Consider the following 24,173-nt stretch of genomic DNA (forward strand, 5'->3'; position numbering starts at 1 on the left):
CTGTTCAGCGAAACATATTTAAAATCCATTTTAATCTTCGCCCGCAAGAGAAAGCCCAGAGTGGACCAACGTGGCATCATCTGCTACTTGCCCCAAACCGCCGACGTCGGGGCTCCCGTGAAGAAGCCGACGTGCTGGCTGTGGTTGGCGCGCGGTGCTCGGGCGTGTGTACACGCCATGGCTTTGAGACTTACGTCATGCTGCCCGGGCCTGTGGGGACGGCGAAGACCTTGGCCGGTCTGGGCGCGCGCGTGCGCTCGCTCGCGCGCGCTTCCAGAGCGGCAGCGATACGGCAAGAATGGTGACGTCACGTGATACCTCCAGTCATGGCGGCCGCTCGACGTTCGTTATGTCGAAACCTAAACTGACACGAATAAACGACGCCGTAAATGAATGTTTACGCTGCGCTCGACCGTCTAATCTGTCATTCTATGATTAGTGGGCTGGTAGGCACGCATAGCAGCGAAAAAAAAGTAACAGCAAAATTTCGTGTCAGTACTCCTTTGAAATCTCATATATTCAAAATAGGCACTTATAGACATAAAAAACTATTGCTCGAAATTCTTCCCTTCCCTTAGTTTATTCTTATGTGTTAAATAGGCTTGATAAAGACCCAATGCAAAAATAGGCGGTTTACCTAAAGTGTCGGTCTTTACTTTTCACTTGGGCCATGCTATTTTCTCTGAAAATATTATTGTCGGCAAAATGCCCCCCCCCCCCCATGAGCATGTATATATTTATTTGTATATAATTATAAGGAGATTGTTTTGAGACAAAGATGACTTGAACGGAGAGGCCTAAATTGCGTAACATATTTTCGCCAGCAAAGGACGCAACCGTTGACCAATGTTTTCTTTGTTCTGGCAGGGAGTCAGTATGATGCAAAGGGTCGGCTACGCGAGTGGTGGAGCAACAGTAGTCGACAAAAATACCGGGAAAAGTCTCAGTGCTTTGTGGAGCAGTATGGAAGTATTTATGACGAGGAAGCCGGAATGCAGGTACAGTGACCACTTGCTTCCTCTTTTGAAGTAAATTTTGAAACGTTAGCGAGACAAAGAAAAAAATATGTCGCAGACAGGCTTACTAGACGTCATTGCCCCCAGCTCATGCATATTGCCGCGAACTGTGCATTGGGTTTGTTTATTAAATGCAGAGCATTTCTTAGCCTCGCCTGTTCCTGCGTTGGACGGTGTCCACAGTTTCGCGTCCGCAGCAGGTGCGCCTCTCCTTCCCTCCTCTCTCTCAACAGCAGCTGGCGCGCGCATGCGTCGTAGTCAGCCCGTTCGCTCCGTCGCGGTCTCGGCGTAACAGGTGCGTGATAGCAGCGCGGTGGGGCGTGGAAGGGCGCGCGCTGCTTGCGCATGCGCGCTCTCCCCCCCGTACCGCTCTCCCTCTACTGCGCGCGCTGCAAATATAGCGGCTAGCGGTCGCTCGTGTTTCAGTCACTGCGTTGCTCCTTCCTTCCTTGGTTGGAAGAAGAAGACGACGACGAAGAACCTGCCGGTATGGTTGCGTATCGGTTCCTGCTTCAACGGCCTCTAAACCCGGTTCGCTACCATCCACCTTCTTCTCAGTGATTCCCCCGTTGATAACGAAGCGCCCCGCTTCATTTTGATACCCAGTGTCCCCAGTTTCTTCGAACCACGGGGCTTTTTGCAGCCCCACCACCGCCACTGCCACATTAGGCCTCGGCGCAATCATGTCGGCGCCGCCGGCGCTGCTGCGGCCCCCTGTGCTGGACTTGCAGACGGCGTCGCTTCTACCTCCTGCGTCTACAACCCCTGTCATTACTACGCTGCCCCCACTGACCGCCGCTACGCCGCCACCGGCCATGGATGTGCCTGCCCCTCCAACGGTGCCCCGCAGTTCTACACCACCCAGCAGTTCATCGACCACCAATGGAACAGCGCCCCATAGTGACCCAACTGCGGCATGTGAGGACGTCTATATGCAAGACGACGTGCAACACCCGCCGAGTGTTCCCAGCTCTGTTGATGCACCCCTGAACTACCCAGAAACACACTCTCAACTCGGACCTCTCAATGACCGTGCTTCGTGGACTCGGCCAACCTCTTCCACCAGCAGAACCGTGAACAAAACTGATCGGGTGAGTAGGCCACGCTCTCTGCTCGTGCTCAGACCGCTCGCTAAAATCAGCGTCAATGAGATTCCCAAACATACCCTGGCCCATCTAATTGGCACAACTGCACCAAACCCATACCTTGCCGAACTAGCTTCCCACCGGTACGACACACTCGGCAACTGCCTTTACATCACAGTGTACGACGATTCCCACACGCAACGTCTCTTATCAGCCACTCAGCTACATTTCCTCCAGAGTGGATCCTCAGTCACAATTCCAATTGAAATCAAGCTGTCCCCGTATCGGCCCAATACGTCCAGAGGTGTTATTGAAGTTGAGCCCAATGAAACAAATGAAGAAATTCTGAAATGGATCCGCTGCGAACAAGCCAAAATCATAGCATGCCACCGCCTTGGCCACTCCAACAGAGCAGTCTTAACGTTCGACTCTCCCAATCTCCCAAAAGTGGTAAAATACTATATGGCCATCATCAAAGTGTCGCCATACCAACCGCGTCGAATGGTATGTTATAACTGCCATAACATCGGGCATATGTCTCGACATTGTCCTTCTCCAACCGTTTGTCGCAACTGTGGGAAAATGCATCCCGACACAACAGACTGTGGACCCACCATCTACTGCGTCGTTTGCGATGAGTTGGGCCACATTGCACTGAACCCTACCTGCCCTGGAAGAGTTCCCACGCCACCCAACAAACCCCCTGCCAAGGACCGTGCCAATGGCATCTCTTGGGCGGATCTCGTGCAGCAAAAAGATATTTCATTCCCTCGTCTTCCTACTACGCAAACCATTACAAACGAGCCCAAAAGTAATTCTCAATCGAAAGACTCTGACAACAATATGGCACATATTCTTGCTCAACTGAATGCCCTTCGTGCGGAAAATCAGCAACTCAAGGCCGAAATCATGGAACTTAAACGAGCCCAACAACCCAGACTCCCGCCCACCTCTCAACCACCCCCCTGTAAACCGCCCTCCACCCAGCCGTCCACATCCACGACCCCTTCATCCACAAGGCGCACTCGAAGCCCTAGTACTAAACGCACTCCTACCTCCAAATCCAGACTGGACCCCCAACTTACTCAAGTACTGCAAACTATACGTACTGACATCCATCAAGAACGACTCGCTCGACAGGAAGATTGCAAAAACACGCATTCCTATATCGACACGCAGGTGAACCAACTACGAACACTTCTACAACAAGTCATTACACGCCTTCCACCCATTGACCCAACCAAAGAGCCCCCGAGAAAGATCCCACCCCCACGTCCGCAGATTGTTTCATGACTGCCCCAGTAACGGCACTACAGTGGAACTGCCGCAGCTTCCAGCACCAGCGCACTACTTTACTGATGAAGGTTAAACAGTCCCAACCTTCGTTTATTCTCCTCCAAGAAACACACGGAACTCCGAGTATCCCCGGTTATGTTGCACATACGAACCCATCTATCACGCAATTGACGCGCGGTAGGTCCAAAGTAAAATCAACTCTTACTCCAGGATATGCCGCCGTTCTTGTACAGTCCCACTTCGCTACCTCTCCCGTCATCCTCCCCGAATTCTCATCCTGTAATCACGAAGTCATTGCAGTTTTAACACGCCTCCCTTCTGGCCGCAAAATTATTCTCGTCTCAGCCTACTACAAACCTATCGACAGTTCCTCACGTTCCTCCGAGTTTGCCTGGATCCCGGCTCTCGTCACCCGTCACCCAAATATTCCAATACTCATTTGTGGTGACTTCAACGCCCCTCACCCACAATGGGGTTACAGCCGCCCATCTGCTCGAGGAAGCTCTCTCGCCGACACCATGGATCTCCACAATTTCATTCTTATCAATGAACCTTTCCAAAAGACAAGAATTGGCCTTCATAAAGCTCAGGAAGATACCACACCGGACCTCACTTGGGCAACACCCAATCTCATCAAAAGTTGGTCCCCCTACTCTACAACCTGGGGCAGTGATCACTTCCCCCTCCTAATAACGTTTCGTGGCAAGAAGACGCGCACCAAGCAGACACTATCACGACTAGACTGGGACACCTTCCGCGAATATATCGACCAAAAAGACCCCCCTGCCTCTTTCGATGATTTTGCGAATCTTATTCGAACTTCTACCCAAGCAGCCACCGAAGAAATCGAGTGCTCTTCCGACACACCAGCTCTCGATGCCCACCTCACAAACCTCTGGAAAAAAGTTCACTATCTCACACAACTGTACCGCTCTACCGGCAAACGTCATACAATCCTCGTCCGCATCCGCCGCCAGTATAAACTTATCACGTCATACCAACGTTGCCTTTCCAATAAGCACTGGAATGATCTCTGTGCCACACTCGGTCATGGAAAAGGCCTTCGGGCTCTCTGGAAAATTCACCAAAGTCTTGGACCTAAGAAAAAGCAGCGACTTCCACTATTTGCTACCCTCACGCTCACAAAAGACCCAGTCAGCGTTGAACATGATATCATTATGGCTTTCTTCCCCCACGCCCAACTCCATCCCCCTCCTCCTCTTCCACACATACCCATTTCATCGCCACAGGACGACCTCGACCTTCCCTTCACCTTCAATGAACTTTACACGGCCATTCACCAAGGTAAACCCAAATCTGCCCCTGGACATGACGGTGTGACCTGGAAACACCTCCGCAACTTGCCAAAACCTGCCCTTGTTGCCTTACTTGGCCATGTTAACCGCTGCTGGGAAAATGGTGAAGTTACTGAGCATCTTAAGCTCACTCTCATCTTCCCTATTCCCAAACCCAAGAAGCCTGGTACCGGCCCAACTGACCTCACCAACCTCCGACCCATCTCTCTTACTCCTGTTTTCTGCAAACTCATAGAAAGGCTAATCAATAACCGTATCACCCATTACCTCGAATATGTCAAACCATACTTTCACCCTGCACAGACTGGCTTCCGCCCTAACCTGAGCACTCACGATAGTCTTTGGCTATTACGTCGAGTGATCAATCGCTCCCATCACAACCACTCTCCTCCCGACTTGATCCTAGCAGTTGACCTACGCAAGGCTTTTGATCGCGTTAATCAATCTGCCATACTAGAGGAACTGGCGCACGCCTACCCAAGCACCCGGGCACAAATCTGGATCCGCAATTTTTTGAACGCTCGGCCAATACGACTTCAAGGATCTTACCCAGGCTGGACTCCTCGCACGTACTACCTTGACCGCGGGGTACCTCAGGGATCCATACTTTCCCCGATACTATTTAATCTCGCCATGGTGAGGGTCGCTCGAAATCTCGAACGTGACTCTGCTGCACGATTCACAATATATGCAGACGATGTAACCATATGGACTGAATCAGCCGACTTTTCATGCTACGAAGACATGCAAACCGAACTCCAAGCCGCCGCAAATAGCCTTGAATGCTCTTTGGCCTCTCTTGGTTTGGAATTAGCCCCCGAAAAAACCGAATTCTTACCTGTATTTGGCCAAAAACCCCCTCCACACTATAACCTTCCAACTCTTCTTCTCGCCGGTACTCCTATAACAGCTAGTTTTCAACCCATACGACTACTCGGAATCCCAATCGGACACAAAAACAGCCCGTCAATATGGTTACAGCAGCTGAAAGCTAAATGGAAAACAATTCAACATGCCATACATCGCCTCTCGAACAAATTTGGTGGAGCAAGCCAGAAGGCAACCCAAACTTTAGCCCACGCCGTCGCAATTGGTACCATAACTTACGCAGCCCAAACCTACGACCTCAACAAAACGGCCATGAGAACGCTTCAACAGCTGCACCGAGCCACCCTTCGCACCATCAGCGGACTACCAAAACATACTCGTCTGGAGAACTTGCAAGCTGCAGTTGCTCTTCCCCCACTGGAAAATATAATTAAAGAGCAAGTGAATCAATCCCTTCATAAGCGCACATTAACTCATCAAGGTGTCTCTATCATCGCCTGGGATAATCTCAAGCCGCCTGAACCCCCCGACATCCCATCGCCTCTCGCTCCGTGGAGCCGCCCTTCTGTAACGGACTCTACGGCCACCCATCCCGTCCCGCGCAACGCCCGCCCCGTCCGCGCTGCCCGCATCAACGCTCTCAGAAACCGTAAACTCCCCAACGAAATCGACATTTACACCGACGCGAGCATTTCTCCTCCACTAGTTGGCACCGCATGGGCTTCTCCTGACCTCCCTTCCATCCAAGGCAAACGATCCCTTAATATTCCATGTGCTACCATCCTCGAAGCGGAACTACATGCTATTGTTCAAGCCATAGACTACCTCATGTTTGACTTTGACTCCTCCGTGCCTTCCCAGATACGCATCCTGACAGACTCTTTCGAAGCCCTACAGACTCTAAAATGCCCTACGTCGACAAATACCATCGCCAACAAAATCATTCATCAGATCTCCATCCTGAAATCTAGCGGCATTCATGTTCGCATCGACTGGTCACCTGGACATGAGGGGTCATCACCGGGGAACCAGGCAGCCCACTCGGCTGCGCGGGAGTGTATAACCTCTAGTCCTCCGCTGCTACCCGACTTGGCTCCTCCACCTACTGAGACATTACCACCAGCGATACAGCTTCTACGTTACAAAAAGGAAAAAAAAGACCGCCTCAAGGCCCTGACTCCAACCGGCTTTTTATCCGCCCTGCCCCCGCTCCCAAGATCAGCCGAAATTTTCATAAACAAATATTTTGCTAATGCTAGCCTTACCCCTGAGACCTTCCGGAAATGGTACACCCCGTCTCTACCGCCTCGATGTCCCTTCTGCGCCTCCCCCACTCCCGCCAATCTCCAGCACCTAATTTGGCACTGCCCGAAGTTCGTGCGCTACAGAACCTTCAAGCCTCCTCCAAATACAGCCTCTCTTTACATCGACCCTCGTACACTGGAACCCTCCATGCTGGCTTTAATTGCACACTTTTCCCTAAAAAGCGGTCTAGCGCGAGCAGTCTAGAGTCGTGAGCCTGCTCTCCTCACCCCACGCGGCCTCTTCAGCATTCTTAAGGAGCCCACCTGTTTTGGGTCGAACTGTACTCATTTAAGATGTCCCAAGTTACAACCCCCCCGTCTATTTCCCCTTCCCCCACTTGACGTAGAGTCTTCCTGCCACAATAAAGGCTACCTCCTCCTCCTCCTTGGTTGACGCTCGTGCCCACGTTTACTCGTGTCTGCTACTCCAGCATCACGGAAGAAGCGATGGAAGCAACACTGCCTTCAACCAGTACTGAGGCCCCAATGCTCTGCATTTACTCGTGTTCCCCTCGCGGGAAGGCGCGGGAATTTTTTTTATGTTTTGTTTTACCACCCGGCTGCACCGGTCTGTGCTATCTGTGTGCCAAGTGAAGCTCGTGTTTCATTCTTTGTTAAGTGCAAAGCACTTTAGGCGCTCGCCTTGTCATCGTAGCTCGCTCGCTAGACCCAAGTAAAACCCCACAGCACACAGCGTTCCGTCGTATCGGCTGTCCTCACGGCGTCGCCCAGAGGCTTCGAAAGCCAAGCGATTTACATAGTCATAAGTGTTCGAAAGTCGTGAACCGCTTGCACTTGTCATACATGTCCCCGTTGCTTAGAGCAAATAATACTGTACGCACATTTGAGGCGAAATGTACATAATTAAGCGGCGGTTTCCGCGTTCATTTAATTAGGAACGCTCGTTGGGTTGGTTTTTACGGTGGTAACCGAAAAAAGGGGGCAGTGACACGATATCACGTGCGGGAGGAAAAGCAAGCACAAAAAGAACAGAACTCCCGCTGGCGTAAGTTTCAGCCAGGGGGCGCAGGAGCACTGCGAAGGCGGGAAATTCGAATTGCATTGTGTATTAGCAGTGAGCGGATAACAGCGCTACAGCCCATTATGGCGAATCTGCTGTGCACATCGGGCAGCTTTCACAAAGAGCGGAACGGCTTTAATTTTTTTTTTTTGCGGCCTCTTTTGATAGGGAGAGAGTTTCGATCTAACGCCAACTGCTTAGAATAATCTTGTTTTCTCTACAGTGTTCTCGGTGTAATTCGAATTTCGTAATTCTGCGGTTCGAGAAAGACTCGCGCCGAGAGATAAATTCCCGCAGAACAGACGCCGCGGTATTCGATACACGGACACTTTATACGAATCGCCGAGCCGCCATAGCAATTCTGAGTTCGTACGTGGAAGGTTGCCCAGCTCACGCAGGCGAAACTTGAGGCACCAACTTCTGGAGCTGAAGTTGTACAACGGCGGAAAAACGACAACCCTTCAATGACGAACGAAGACCGTGATTTGCGACGTGCCCTCAGCCCGACGACGCGATCTAACTCTGACATGACTCCCGCAAACGACGACAGCCACACAGTGCGACGCGTGCCCGACATGACTTGCTACGCAGAGACCGCCCCTCTTTCAAGGAGCACTGCTCAAGAAGTCGCGAAGTTCTTCATAAACCAAGTTGTGCTGTAGCATGGAGCCCCCGAAGTCCCAACCTAGACCGCGAAATGGCCTTTACTGCGGAGCTTATGCAAGAAATCTTGCGCCGCAGCAACACGGATCACTGAAGAACGACGGCCTACCACCCCCAAACAAATGGACTAACGGAACGTTAGAACATGACGATCGCGGATATGCTGTCTATGTGCGTCCACGTTGAACATAAGACTTGGGACGAAGTCCTCCCATATGTCACGTTTGCGTACAACACGGCGACCCAGGAAACTACGCAGTTGATACCGTTTGAGCTTGTCTACTGAAGACGGCCGACTACGATGCTCGACGCCATGCTTCCGCACGTACAAGACGACGACCTCAACGCCGACGTCCAAGGATACCTTCAGCGTGCGGAGGAGGCCCGCCATTTCGCTCGAGTTCGTACAATGGACCAGCAGCTGGTGAATGCCGGACAATACAACATTCGATGCTGAGACGCCGGGTACCACCCAGGGGATCGTGTGTGAGTTTGGATTCCCACCCGACGACGCGGACTCAGTGAAAAGCTTCTGCGGCCCTACCCCGTCATAGGTATTTCGGAACCCACCGGATTCTAAGATGTGTTGGCCAACCTACCTGCGAGGTGATCCCCGATGGTGATTCCGGGACATCACGACGATGCACGCGGCCCGAAGTCGTCCACGGGGTTCGCCTAAAACCTTACTACTCAAGATGATTGATTTTGTGAAGCAAAGCTTTGCTACCATTGTTCAGCGGTTGGGCAAAATATGCGAAGTTAACTTTTCGACCAGAGACACCCAAGGCGACACACCCCTCGAAGCGAGTCCCGCGATTCGCCGGGCCCGTTTCCGGCGCTGTGCACAAGGCCTCGTTTTCAGTCGTTCTGCTGTTGTCTATCTGGAGCAATTATCGGTTACAAGGTTGGTCCACCGGAAATCGATTAGTCGTATTACAAACCCGGCCCAAGTACCCTCCCTTCTCGGCTTGAGCTCCAATGTCGCCTGCCCTAGCATGCTCATTAATCGAACGAGCTACTTTCGTCACTATTTTTAAGGGCATCTCCTACCACCATTCGTTTGTTGGTTATTAGCCTTGCCTACACTGTCTTTCAATGTATTTAGTAAGGCACCAAGTTTCTCCCTCAAGCGCAATCAAAGGTATTGGTTGTACGGTTCTTTGGAGTGGCGTGAAAACAGCACACGACAAAAGGGCACGTGACAAAAGAGTGTGCCAAAAACGGACCTGCGAAAAAAGAGCACACCACAAAAGGGTTTGCGAGAAAAGGGCCTGCAAAAAAGAGCATGCGACAAAAGTGTGTGCGACGGGGGGGCATGCGAAGAAAGCGCATGCAACAAAAAGGTGTGCGAAAAGGAACACGCGAGAAACCAACATGTGAAAAAAAGTGTGCGACAAAAGGGCATGCTAAAAAACCGCATACGACGAAAAGGTGTGCGACAGGAGCACGCGACAGAAAGGGCATGCGAAAAAAAGCATGCGAGAAAAGGGTTTGCGACAAAAAGGCGCGCGAAAAAAGACCAGCGACAGAAAGGTGTGCGACAGAAGGGGATGCGAAAAAAAGCATGCGAGGTAAGAACATGCGACAGAACATTGTGCATTAAAAAGGCACGCGAAAACGAGCATGCGACAAAAAGGTGTGCAACAAAAGGGCATCAGAAAAAAATCCCATGCGACAAAACGGCATGCGGAATAAGAGTTAAGCGACACAACGGCACGGTGACAAAAGGGCACGCTTTTATTGAACGTCTAAATGGGCAACTATATAACTGTACACCTAATGGGCAACTATATATCTCCTGAACAGGTATAAAACATTTAAAAGTACGGAAAAGCTTACGTTGCTCTTTCTCCGGAAAAAATGTTCCTAATTCTTTTGGGTGGCAGAGGTACCTTGCTGTTCATTACTTGAGCCGGCTTGCCTAATAGTCCCCATCCCGTTCTAGTTCTACGCGGGTAAATTTCTCGTGATTCAGATCAGAAATGACAGTTTCTCGAAGACATTTATGCGAAATCCGACTGTTCAACAATGTCCTTCCCTAGGTTAAAATGTGAGGCTTGCTGCATGTTACCTTCACAATAATTTTTAGTGTTGAACATTTTCTTGAACCTTTCTGTAGCATTCTTCGCAGGTGTTGACAAGACTGACTGAACATGACGATGTCTCCCGTACCTTTCAAATGGCGCGCATGTCAATGAAGGTTACTGTATCCCTGACTTACCCCAGTCAAGCTTTCTAAACACAGTGGAACCCGGGTTTGTCCCCACGTTATACCAGGTTTTACGACAGATTAATGGAGTCCCAGCAAAGTTCCCATAGAAAAAATTGTGGTTGTTCCCTCTTTTATAGGAATCGGTAAAACGCGAAAGTGAAAGGTGCCTTCACAGGAGCAGTTGAATGTTAAAGGATCCTCCGTCATGGCGAAGGATACGCGAGCTAGACCCCGCCGGGCGAAGTGGCGCCTACACGTAAGAAACAAAAAAAAAAATAACCGATTCATTCCGGGACAACAATACCAAAAATGACATGCATTCACAGAAACAGCAGCTTGAAACACAACGGTCACGGGAACAACGCCGCAGCGGAGCCTGGCCTCAATTCACGCGCGTCCCCCGTACACGAAGGCGCTGGCTGTTATGGAACGGAACACGGACGCGAGGCCATGGCTGAGCCGGACCGAGGTTTATTCGCTTCTTTCCCCTCTCTCCGATAGTAATTATAGTTGCCGGTTAGCCGCCTTTGTCCTCTTCCTCTTTTTTTACAAATCTGCAACATACTCCACCCCCGACGGTGACACTAGTGGGAAAGTGCAGAGCCCGTTAGTCTGGTTTTCCTAGATGGGTTGTCCGATGTCAATTCCTTTGTAGATGAGAGTTGGAAGATGCATCCTTCTTTATCCTCCATCTATGCTTCGCAGCACGATGCCTTCTTCTTGCTACCTTCTTGGCTACGACGGGGCACGCTGTTTTGCTCGAACCGGAGTGCGTGACGCCGGAGGCAAAATTAGTCCTCGAGTGAGCTTGGATAAATCGTATTCTGGATGCAGCCTCAATCTTCTGGTCAGCGGTCCCTTGCCCCTTTTCTGTTCGCTTCCGATGTTCCGTTCTGAGACCTGGCTGAGTTTTTCGCACTTGTGTCTGTGTCGTCGTCATTGCCTTGGATTTCCTTGCTTCTAGTAGTCGAACGAACGCTTCACTTTCACATGCCTGAATCTGGGTGTTCCGAGACTTGCTGCCGAGCCACCTGTTTGGTACTTGCGGTGCACGAGTGAATGCCTTGCCGTAGTTGCACCCGGTACCACTGCTACGCCGTTCATCCAATGTCTTAATCCGACGATTTCCCATGCGCGATGGCTTCTGAGTCTTCGCCCCGAGCGCATCCGAGTCTGGCATGGTATTGTCCTGGCTTCGGCGGGATGCCACGGAACCAGCTGCTTGGCCGAACACGGTCGTGCTGGTACATCCCGCGACCTGGTTTACCGACGACGTTGGAAATGTAGGGTATCTGTGCTGGTCTATCCTCAGAAAATGTGCAGCGAAAAAAGAACAGCGTCTGGCTTCCGATGTGGTGATCGAGTCGATTAGCGAGGCACTGAGCGCACCCGGATCCTCTTCTTCCTCCACTTCTACTCCCCCTACTGTCGCCCCTGCCTCCGCGTCTTTATTTAACATACTCCCGCCGCCGCCAAGTTGGTTAGGAGCTAGCTGGCAGCAGCACGGTCGGTGGCGAAGTCCGGGACCCACTAAGACCAGTTTTTTTATTTCCATAGCGGCGCATGATTTCACAGCAGCGATGCTTGAAGGCTGGCTCGGGGATCCACTGGAGCATTCGGCTGGGCATCTCGGTGCCGTCGATTTCTGTAAACAGCTTTGTCAAGGCGGCCACCGGGATCGAATGGGAACAGCTTATGCGGTTGGTCAAATTGACAGAGATCATGCGGCGAGTGTGGTGGCATTGTCGTTGCGTCCATATTTGATACTGCTTCTGTGAAGCAATCAGTGGGTTCCAGCAGCACATCCGGTTTCTCTGCGAACCATGAGACTTCCCTCTCGTCGGACCCATAAACAGTGTAGAAAGGCGCGTCCAGCATCGACTTGCTCTTGTTAAAGAAGGGGTAGTCACCATCGAAGCTTTTGTTGAGGATGCCTCCCCACTGGGCCTGGATAGCGCGGCCGAAGCTCGCTTCCGGCGTCGAAGCTCGCTCACAGAGCGTCGGAGAAGAAGGCGCTTCGTTATCCTCTGAAGCGAGTTCACCTTTTGCAAAAATAGTGTTTTCGTTGCTGGACCCAATGAAAATATATTCGACTCGAAACCGGGTTTCTGAACTGCTTGCGAAACGAGAGATGCGTCGCCGACGCAATGGTCGCCACAGGGAAGCTCGGATATATCCAAAACAAGAGGAGCATCATCGACGCTAGCGCCATGGCAGAACGGGTCAGATGTCTCCAGAGCGGTAGTCAAGTCTTCGAAGCGAGGGTTGCGGAAGGGCTGTAGCGACGTCTCTGACGTGAGAGCCGTGTCGGCGACGCCAGCGTTGCGGCAAGGCCGGTCAGACATCTCGGAAACCATAGTCGCGTCAGCGACGACGAGGTCTTGGCAGGGTCCCTGAGATTTCTCCACCACGGCAATCACGGCAACACCAGGGTTGGATGGTCGCTGGAGCCGCTCTCCTTTGCTGAGCCCCTCGGGGTCTTGCTTGGCGTCCTGAAAGGCTGCAGTGCCTCCGTCATCCATGCCCTGTTCTTCTACCGCCGCACCAGTCATTTTCCAGACAGGCGGCACGTCACCCGGGACCATTGTCCACCGGGCCTCCTCGGGAAGCGAGCACATAGTCGAGGTTGCGATTCGGGTAGTAAACAGCGCCGCCTGAGGTTTAAGGACGGGGTTTGCGAAAGAGTCATGGCTCGCGGAGAAGCGTACGCGCGTTCGCCGGGCGCAGATACGCTCGTTATATTCGATCGCTTCCAAAACGTCGGCATCAAGTTCTTCATCCTTCAGGTTCCCCTGAACTTGAGCGTCGAGTTTGTGAAGGCTGACCTGGTCATGCAAGATGAGGTCGAGGACATTTTCTCTGTCAAGGGCCGTTGCTGCCTGGGTCCGCAGCAAGGCGTCGAGGACTGTCATGGTCCCGGAGACGGTCGCTCGCAGGACATCTCGGCGAATACTAAGAGCGTTCATGGCACCAGTCGATGAAGCAAGACGCTGGGGCTTCGAATACTAGGGTTCAAGGGCGGGCTTGGGCACGAGCCGAAAGGGGCGGCGGCCGAGAGCAAGACTCCCAGGATAAAGCAGTACGAAGGTATCCAAGCCTCGCGTGCCTCGGAGCCGCTTCGCTGTCGACATGGGTCCGCTCGTGCCTCGTTTCCCAGGTTTCGGCACCAGAAAATGTGTAGCGAAAGAGGATTAGCGTCTGGCTTCCAATGCGGCGATGGAGTCGATTAGCGAGGCAGTGAGCGCCCCCGGATCCTCCTCTTCCTCCACTTCTACTCCCCCTACTGTCGCCCCCTGCCTGCGCATCTTTATTAACACTGGCATCGAGACGCCAACAGTCGGCGCTCTTTAGCGTCGTGATGCACTACGAAGCTTTGCCTCTCCTAGACGGCAGCACAATCTGAATGAGTCATAGGGAAGGACATAAGGCGCGTTCATAGAGCTGTTCACTTCGCTGCTGATAGCGCAGTCGGTAGAGCGCCACATACCTTCCGTTGGGGCAAGAAGGTTCGAGAGGGCATGGGCTCGAATCCGGGCGCCACAGCGTTAACGGCACTTTTCCTGGCAACGTCACTTCCTTGACGGATATGACGTGGGTGAGATCTTGGTGTACCCGGGCATGAAATACTTAAATTAAAAAAAGCGTGCGGCCGACCGGCGGACGAAATGAAAGTGCTGCGCACCTGTTTCGTGAACATTGAGTCCGATCAAACAGTTCTCTCCGGCACAGCGTTCTTCTCCGTCTCATCTTTCGTCTCTCTTCAGTCCAGCAGCCACCCGTTCCCCGGCAAAAACACTTTCCTCCTTGCCACGCCGTCTCCTCTTGTTGCGTAGTAGTCGCGGCGGCATTGTTCAGGTGTTCATTTTTTCCACTAAGCAGTGGATTCCCAATGAGATTACGCTGACAGGGTTAGGCTTCCGCATCTGCTTGCCGTGATCATGTGCGCCATGATTCTCACTGGCTGGCGGGAATCACGGCAGGGGACTACAATACAGCGTGATTGGCACCTGCTCTGCGTTATTCTGCTCTCATTTACGTTTAGCAGTGATTTAGGTTTCCCAGCCCTGCAAATAATTAGTTCGTAGTTTTCATTAAAGTTCCTTGACAATCAATCGCCCGAAACTGCATTGATACGCTGAATGGCTGTTGTTCGGGTATTACGACGCCCGCATTTCACGACGCTCTTCCACGACCCCGAGAAAGTCGTTTATTCGGAGTTTTACTGTGTCTCTTTCAGACAAGTTATGAACCATTTTTGAGAGATGAAGTCCCCTTATCTGGGGCTTTTACTAATGAGAAACTTGATTGTAATGAATGGGACCAGGATTGGCGTGAAAGTCACGAGTAAGTGACCAGTGCGTGCGCAGGTACACGTTATTTTATCCATAATTGACAAGCAGAAGCAGACAACGATAGCGGCAGGAACCAAGAACACGAAACTAAAGTTACACGCGTTAAAGATGCATAGACTAACGTGAAACCATTCCCGATAGAGGGAAAAAATGTCCTACTGGGTTTAGTTGTAGCCACGGGGTGACGACGTCACGACGTGGGCGGGGCCGACGGAAACGTCACTGGGCGGCTCGCTGGATGACCGGCTCTATGCCACGTCGCATCCAGGCACGGGATATCGGGCATGCATCGTCGACCTAATACATGGGTCACGGCTCAAGGGCGTAGCAGTGGCTGCGAGCCGAGGGTTCCCCTTCCAGGTGAACACGGACCCGCGCTCTCTCGCCCAGCGCGTCACCAGCTCCAGGCACGGCCAGCCCACGGGTTGTCGGGATCAGCGGCGGACAGCTCACGGGCACGCCAGCGGTTGCGACCAAGGGTTTCCCCCAACACGATCACAGGGCCGCGCTCTCAACCCTAGCGCGTCACAGGCGTCCACTGACCATCGGCCGCATTCGATTTTCTGCACCCTCTCGTTGCAGCTGCGCGCTCGGTCACCTCTTCCTCGTTGTCCACCGGCACTTCATCACATTGATGATGGTGGTTGCATTTTGATGGCGCAAGGCCAACTATTGCAAAGAGCGCCAAAAAAAGACGGTAAACGAGCACAGATAAAAAAATTCCGCCATCTCAACGAAGTGAATGATGATGAGAGGGGCGAAGCAAAAATGCTTATAGGTAAAACCGTGAAACATTCGCCCCCACATCATATAAAGACTCGACACGTCAAGCTTTCCACCGCTCCGTTGACAAGCCCGTCGACGACGTCGATGTTTGTGGTGGTTATGTAGGGGTTGTTTTGGACGACGAGAATCTTCATGGGTAAGTTGGCGAATTCGGTGTATGACATTTTAGCCACCTTGGCCGTCGCCTTCTGCAGAGTGTCTTGTGTCGTGTACCTTCGGTACGTGTCTTGAGCTCGCAGGCGACGAACGACAACCTCTTCTTCCTCTTCTCCTTGTTTGGTAGCAACGAACGCGTTGAACGTCATGTCCTCTCCGGCCAATCTTTGGTTGGCCAATTCCTAGGGGGATCCTGCCACAATCATCATTAATGTGTCGTGACGTATACAGCAGCAACGAGGGACGGGACAGGGCCCGAGCAAGAGGAGCTTCGCTCCTAAAAAGTGAATACTAAAATTCTTCAGCAGCAGGATAAAAACAAATGAAGACAATGGAGATGGCCGATTCAGAGGGCCAGGTTGTAGTTATGCGTGATGCGAAATGAGATTCAGAAATGTAACTTCTGATAAATAATTAAAAGTGCCTTGGATGTGGTGGTGGTCGTGATTGTCCAGTGGGACCAGGCGGGGCTAGCCTGGCCGGATATGCCGGCAATTGCTCTGCCCAAGCTCCTCCCAATTAGGTTCCTTTCACCACGAGTTCGCCAGTTCCGCCTCCTAAAGGGAGCTCAGTAGAAGGCGCGAAACGTCCCTGCGCAGCATCCGATGACCCCTGGAAAGGCCATGTGGTGCAGGGTGTTGTGTGGGCCTTTGACAGAAAACATTGTTTCATCGCCTAAGAAGTGCGATGGGCGGACTGGGATTTGTTGTCTGTAGATTTCGGGGAACTGTTTGCGTCATGTGGTGGGGAGTGCCTTGCATGTGATTAGCACATGCACTATGGATAGGCCCTCTCCATACCTGCCGAACAGTAGTCTCGAAGACCCAGTCAGCAAGTGGGAATGTGTTACGTAAGTGTGGCCTTTCCGTAGCCAAGCTAAGGCTACTTCCGTGTGTCTGTCTTGTTTGTCTGTTATGTATCTACCTAAGTGTGGCTTCATAGTGTACAATTGTCCTCTGTTTCTGTGTCCCGTGTTTGCTGCCAAGACTTACGCAAAGTTATTCGTACCGCCGGCTTTAGTTCGAGGTAGGGAACACACGGTACATCTACGCTGCTGCGAATAGCAGCCACAGTGGCACTCTGGTCAATGATTTCGTTCCCCAGAATTCCACAGTGACCCGGAACCCAGCAAACAATTATTTTTAGTTTTGAGTGATCAGCAGAGGTTAGAGGATTGATTATATGCTTGAAGACAATGTTTTTTGTTGGTTTGAAGCAATGGAAAGCTGTAACCACACTTACCGAGCCTGTAACGATAATGAAGTGTTCTATTCTGATTTGTGCAATGTGTTCTACTGCTAATATGCTGCCATGTGCTTTTGCCGGGAAATGCTGCTATTTCTGTGTAATGTCTTCGTACTGGAAACGATGAGGCCATGTGCAGTTCATGCAACGGCTGAAGAAGCCTTCGCAGTATCGGTGTAGAAGTGATGATGTTAGGTTTTCTTGGCGCAAGGGCATCAAGGCCAAAGAGCGTCAGTACTATTACGAGGATTGTACGACTAGTAATATGAAGTGCAGAATATATAATACAAGCTTTGTAAAATGTAGAACATTAAAATTGGTGCAGAGGGCCAAGTAAACGAACTGTCACAATGACAGAAATTTCGACACGTGCCCCCTGCCACCGTCCTGGCGGTAGCAAGGCGAGACCCTTCCGGACTCAAGCGTGAGATGGTGACTGGGCTTGTTCTTCCTAGAGCAGCAAAAGTGGGAGCTCTGTTGTTCTTGTGGTTGTTTTAATGTCTCCCGTGGTGCAGACTTTGTGCGCCTATTTGGACGCGTCGTTTTGTTTCTTCCGCGGCCACTTTTTTTTTCAATTACTTTAGTGAAAACTAATCCAACCAGCCTTTATAATTAAAGAACGCGGGGACTGCTGGTTAAATATTACATATGATACGCCTGAAATGTACATGCAATTTTCCTTGGGCTAAATAATGGGGCCACGTATGACCAGTGCCAACGGTTCCTGGAGTTTCCAGCGGTTCTGGTTGATAAACCTCTTTTTCAAGCATCTTCCTAAGTTTTGGCCGCATGGCTGAATCGAGGAACAAGCGGGTATTTTTTCAAAGCGTCTGTTTGGGTGCGCGAAGGCGCGACTCTCTTCGGGTGCATGACACCACGTGATAATGTGACCGCGGTGCTTCTTACTTAAAATGTCACGTAAATTAGTTTAATATCGATGACATGAACGCGACCCATCTTTAAGTAACCTTCCTTAAACCCAACCTGTTCTCTCGGAATCTACGTTACGCCTAGCAAAACTCCTTCCGGGGGGTCTTGGTTCTGGACTTCTGTAAATTTTATCTGCACTCACTCCCACTGGAACGCGAAATCATCGAGTCCCATTTTAAAGAGCATAATCCTCACTGTGGGAAAATTAACGTGGAAGAAAAGGTGTCCCGGCAATATTGGCGAACATATTGGACCCGTCAGTGTGCACTTTGTGAAACGCCTTGTTCCTTTATTTTTGCACCTTTCCTTGACTACGTATTTCAAACAGAACTAGTTATATCTTTCATTTTCTCACAGCTCAATGGGAAAAATACACTTGGAGAAAACATAGCTGACAATGGTGCACTCCGAACTGCGTTCAGGGTAAGACCTCCCCTCCTTCAGTGCGGATTTTGGCGCAATGACGTCGTTGGCCATTTTGTAGAGAAAACATCAGCTTGCGTCATTTTTTAACTAATGCAGGACGCCGCAAAAAGCTCAGTCTGCCCCACCGAGTGAAGGCACTCACAATGTGCCAGTCTCAATATTCAATAAGAATGGCGACCGTGGAGTTTTTAAAGACTGCCCTTTTTCAAGGAACGCCAGAGCATACGGAAGGCGAACGCTTTTCTATATGCAAGTCCGACTCCATAAAAATATCAAGTATTCAAAAAATTCAAGTTATCGAATAACCATTGGCGGATGCTTGTGAATTCCTAAGCATCGCATCTCTCTGCTTCGCGCACTTGATGATGCGATGTATGCGTTCGCTTTGTTCCGACTTCGAAAACCCGCACTTCAGCGTCTCTCGCGTGCCTCTATCAAGACACATCTGTGCACTACGCTAAACATGCTTCGCATTCCTCCCGTCTTAGTCATCTCATTTCTTGTTTTAGCGGTCGCTGCTTTCGATGCTCGAATATCTCGGCTTTCCCGCCATCATTTAAATCCCTTCTCTTTGCCGTCCCCTCGCTACGCACTCCATCTTACAACGTGCACAAGCTGTGACGGAAGGCGCTGTGCGAAGGGCGCGTCCGCCACCTCCACAACTTGACTTCCACCTAGCGATGAGGTCGGCAGCGATGCGAACGCAGCGCCACCACATCCAGTGCCACCGCTGGCTGAACTGACGTCACCTCTTTTCGCAAGCGCTCTTACGTTTCCTACCCTTCTGTCGCTCTGTACCCGCGGATCGAAAGCACAAATATTTGCCGACGTGCCCCTCCTGTTGCCCACACAACAAAACTAACTGCATGTATAAAATGAATAAAATGAAGCATCAGGCGTGGTTGACATGAAACGGCAAAAAGCAACTGCCACGAAACAAAAGTTCCATTTTCATTGAAACCTATATTCGCGTGCGGTTTGTTCTACAGGCGTATAAAAACAGCATAAAAGAAGGGAAGGACACCCGATTGAAAGGACTGGAGGAGCTGTCCGGAGAAAAGCTCTTTTTTATATCCATCGCTATGGTGAGTATCCTCCATCACATATCCAAACAATCAGAAACTGATTAAATTCGCAGCTCGCATAAGGTGTCGTTGTAAATCACGTGACGCGAATCTCTAATTAAACGTTGTTGAATTAGAAACTAATAATGATTTCTGCACGTTTCAAACCGTTTCCCTGCGCGCAGTGTTTCCGCGCGTTGTTAGGATAATTTCAACGTAATTTCATTGATTGATTGCGGGACTTAACGGGCCAATGCTTCACAGGCGATGAGGCGAGCCGTAGTGAAGGTCTCGGGGTTAATTTTGACCACTTGGGCCGAAATCTTAATCACACGGGCATTTTGGCTTTTCGCCTCCATCAGAAAAGTGGCCTCTGCGGCCAGGAATCGAACCCGCATCTTCATGCAATTGTTTTTCTTTTTAACCTGTGTCTCACGAAGCTAGGGTGAATAAAACTTGCCGATCTGCTATCTTTGCCTGTAGATACGGTGCTATTTAATGCGTCCGGAATATAAAAAGTCACAAATCCAGTACGACCCCCACGTCCCCGACGAGTACAGGTAAGATGTGGGTTACGTTACTTTTTGAGGTAAAAAGGAAATGTGGAAATGTAGGAGGTATTTTGTATCTAAAGCCAGCTTGTCAAAATATTATTAGCCATACAGATTTTCCTAATAAGCTAAGAAATTGTCACGTGAAGGTACCTCTTTCGCACGATAACTTCAATAAATGCAAAAACTTCGTCCAGCGCAACCACTTTCATGGAGTCCTTCCTTTCACACCTAGCGGAAGATTAAGCTCAAGCTGCATACAAATTGGAGGCGACTACTAGCGTACGCCGTGAGAACAAAATTGTCGTGAAATAACACAAGTTTTTTACTGGCGGGAAAGAACACCCCCCAACCTCTACGTTTACCCATTTTTGGTACTGCTCCACACTTTGACTCAAGAAATCAGATCTCATTCAGGACTATAAGTTAGAGCAGCTGTTGTGGGCATGTTTTCAGGACAATTGTTTTGGGTGAAAAAATAAAATTCGGCGCCAAAGTTTGAAATAAAATAATTTTCGTTTTTTGCGTCTGGTCACCGAAGTCATTTAGTGTATTTACGCAAAAGTCGGCAGTTATTGCATTTTCGAGAAAGCACCGCCCACTTGTTGTTCCTTTGAATATTTGGCGGAATTGTCAAATTACATACCCAGAAAAGTGATTCTCCCTTCGTTGTTCGAGCCGCTGTTACACTCTGTCATTTCTGTGTTAATTTTTCAGGGCCAATATACCGTTGAGGAACCTGGCTGAGTTCTCAAAAGTGTTTAAGTGCCCAGCCCATTCCAGAATGAATCCGGATCGCACCGAAACATGCGTTTTATGGTGACTTCGCTGAAATAAGGAATGGGGATGGCTAGCGCTATCCTGTACGGAGTTTCAGCGTATGCCGCAATTGGTTTTTTTGCGAATAAAGTCAACATGATAAATCATTGCACTTTAAGTAAGAACAGAAGTATTTTTCCACAGTCAAGGACTGTAACAGAAAAGTGTTTTTACCCGGATTAAAAAAACAGCTTGAATACCTGTAGGCACGGTGAGAACATCCAAAACCGTACCGGAAATACCTCTTAGCGTTGAACGCATTCAAGGGAATCAACCATCTTTGCACAGTCTGCGAAAACACCCATAACCCGGCATGCGGCGGCGATATTGTGCTGCGATGAAAAAAAACAGACAAATTGAGCGGTTCACACCTGCTAAAATTCTCTTTGCTGCATTTGTTTGGGAACTTTCGTGCAGTTCAAGGACACACCGTTCTGCTGCGAATAAAAATTTCTAGAATTGGCGACATCCGAGCTGTGCTGCCTTTGCTGAGAACAAGCGTGCCAATCATTTCGAGTGGTTTTGCTACAACCCTTGAAGGCACTAAATGCTTGGGTGACGCAACTCAAGTGGGACCAAAATGTTATCGCTGTCTGGAAAGAATCGTCGGCTGTTCGGTGTCATTTACACGAACTCCGAATGCACAGCTGAGTGGTAGTTTGTGCAAGGGGAGAATGCTTGACGTGACACATTTGTGGGGAGAGTTTATTGCTGAATAATTTTAAACCACCATCAAGGACGCACTAGTAAAGGGTGTAAGGTGAAACTCGAAACTGAAGACTTCACTTCCAGGAGAAAATGCATTGACAATTATTACAGCACCCCGCGAAATTTAAGCTCAGCTGCCCATGTGTTTTGATTATGCGATATCTTGAGGGAAAGCATTTGAAGGGCAGTGTTTAATAGGAGTATTTGGTAAAGCACATCCTGCCATTGCGACACCCCCCGGTTTAGAAAAAAATGGCTTGCATATATATATATATATATATATATATATATATATATCGTGCTTCTACCTTCTTCGAAGTTTTCTTTTCCTATATTTTTTATTTATTTTATATTCAATACTGCCAGTCTCGGGCGAGACCATAGCAGGTGGGCGTTCATACAATTTCAGCAGGAACAACAGCGATGGGCCTAACATTGGCCAACAAGCAAAAACAACAATAAACTGTACAATAAAAGGGTACCACACACTTTCACTTCACGTGCAGAACCGCTGAGTTGTGCAGCATTGTCAATGTTGAGGTTACCCTCAGGGAGCCCTTGCGGGGTGTTACATAAGGGGAAGGTAAAAACAATGGTATAGACACAACACTGGTGTAGACACAAGAATACAGACAACAATGCGGACGTACAGACATGTAAACAATGTAAAGACATAGACATACAAAGTCTTTGCGCACTGTAGACCAGCGAAGTTTAGTCACGAAAAGCATCAAATTCCCTCCACCCCGACATCCAGTTCACGCTTCAAAGCGAACGCGACAGCTCCCTTCCCCCCCTTCCCTCTTATTTGATGTCCAAGTGACGAGTAGAAGCAGGAGCTCTCCGCTCACAGGAAGACGACGCACACCGGTCGTCACCCTCAGTTTAGTTCGGCTCGACCGAAAGGCCTCAGGTGTGTCCTCCCTATTCCCAGAGCGGTGACTGTTTGTTTCCCGTATTATGCCCGCAAAGAGAGCAGAATCGCGTAATTTCGGACCCAACAACAAGAAGAAGAAAAAGAGAACCACTCTAAAGGTTTATTTTTTCCGTGTCCGCCGCCGTAAGCAAAAGAGGGCGGCTAACTGCGAGAGGGCATCGACCGTCGGAGCCCTGGAACGTCGAAGCCGGTGCCCGGCGTGTCATGAGCAAGCGAGGCGCCAGACGGCTTATTCAGAAAAGAGGGGTGCAAATCGTCCATAACCATCAACGGCGACGGGCTACCCGATCCCCGCCCCAAAGAGAGCGCCCGGAAGGCAGAAACGAAGTCGGCGGACAGAAGAAAGGACGCAGCGCCGTCGACGACCAATGCGGGACGGGATACCAGGAAGTTGACCTTGCCGGAACGGCCGTCCTCGAAAGGGGAACGAACTGGGGGAAGCAGCCCCTCCCATATATATATATAGCGAATCAGAAATGGGAAATGATGGGCTCGGTAAATTAAGACAGAATAAGGGTTGGAAGTCAAGAAAACCTCGGAAAGCAAAGGGGGCAATGCGGTAGGTCATAGAAACAGATGAAAAATTTTTTGAATCAGAAAGAAAGTGGTGAAAAAAAAATGCCCGCGGGGTGGGATCCGAACCCCCGACCTCCAGAATACCGTATATATATATATATATATATATATATATATATATATATATATATATATATATATATATATATATATATATATATATATATATATATATATATATATATATATATATATATAAATCTAGAGAAAGATAAACTCACAAAGCGCGCAGAAATAGTATTAGTAAAGAGTCGGATACACAGCAAGAACAATAACAAACAATGTTTACTTACGTAACGGCAACGGGACTTGCCTTGAGAGTAAAGTTACAGGATTTTGCTGGGAGTTACACAGCAAAATCATGTAACTTTACTCTGATGAAGGCAAGTCCCGTTGCCGTTACGTAAGTAAACATTGTTTGTTATTGTTCTTGCTGTGTATCCGACTCTTTACTAATATATATATATATATATATATATATATATATATATATATATATATATATATATATATATATATATATATATATATAGAGAGAGAGAGAGAGAGAGAGAGAGAGAGAGAGAGAGAGAGAGAGAGTCTGGAAACAACAACTCCCACAGAGCGCGATAAAAAAAGGTCAGTAGAGACCGAGACACACGAGAAGGACATTAAAAATAAAAATAAAAGTTTACTGACGTTTCAGGATGAGGACTTCCTTTCTTCAGAGTACAGAATAAGTTGGTTTCAGGGTTATATATATACTAGAGCACTGCACGGGCCCGGGCCGGGCTGCCCGAAGTCGATTATCGGCGGGCCCTGGCTGGGCCCTGGCTCAGTGCCGTGGACCCGGGTCGGGCTCGGGCTCGACGCCATGGGCCGGGGCCGGGCTCGGGCTTGAAT

At 49.7% G+C, this 24,173-nt stretch overlaps 1 protein-coding gene and 1 long non-coding RNA gene across 3 annotated transcripts in view; one reads left to right on the forward strand and one right to left on the reverse strand.

The window, feature by feature from the left end:
- The window catches only part of LOC144163098 (neprilysin-1-like), a 107,308-nt gene extending 86,126 nt beyond the window's left edge, over positions 1-21,182 (forward strand). For both annotated transcript variants that reach the window (XM_077693900.1, XM_077693901.1), the window contains 5 exons: positions 868-998; positions 18,568-18,633; positions 19,626-19,721; positions 20,184-20,260; positions 20,969-21,182. In XM_077693900.1, the coding sequence (XP_077550026.1) occupies positions 868-998; positions 18,568-18,633; positions 19,626-19,721; positions 20,184-20,260; positions 20,969-21,074 (476 nt within the window). In that variant the 3' untranslated portion in view covers positions 21,075-21,182. The remainder of the gene's footprint in view (positions 1-867; positions 999-18,567; positions 18,634-19,625; positions 19,722-20,183; positions 20,261-20,968) is intronic.
- Positions 1-24,173, reverse strand: part of LOC144163104 (uncharacterized) — a 350,313-nt gene that overhangs the window by 180,610 nt on the left and 145,530 nt on the right. The window lies entirely within an intron of this gene.

Source organism: Haemaphysalis longicornis, unplaced genomic scaffold (assembly GCF_048455015.1).
Source record: "Haemaphysalis longicornis isolate Haplotype H1 unplaced genomic scaffold, Haemaphysalis longicornis Haplotype H1 scaffold_12, whole genome shotgun sequence".
In the NCBI taxonomy this organism is placed as follows: Eukaryota; Metazoa; Arthropoda; class Arachnida; order Ixodida; family Ixodidae; genus Haemaphysalis; species Haemaphysalis longicornis.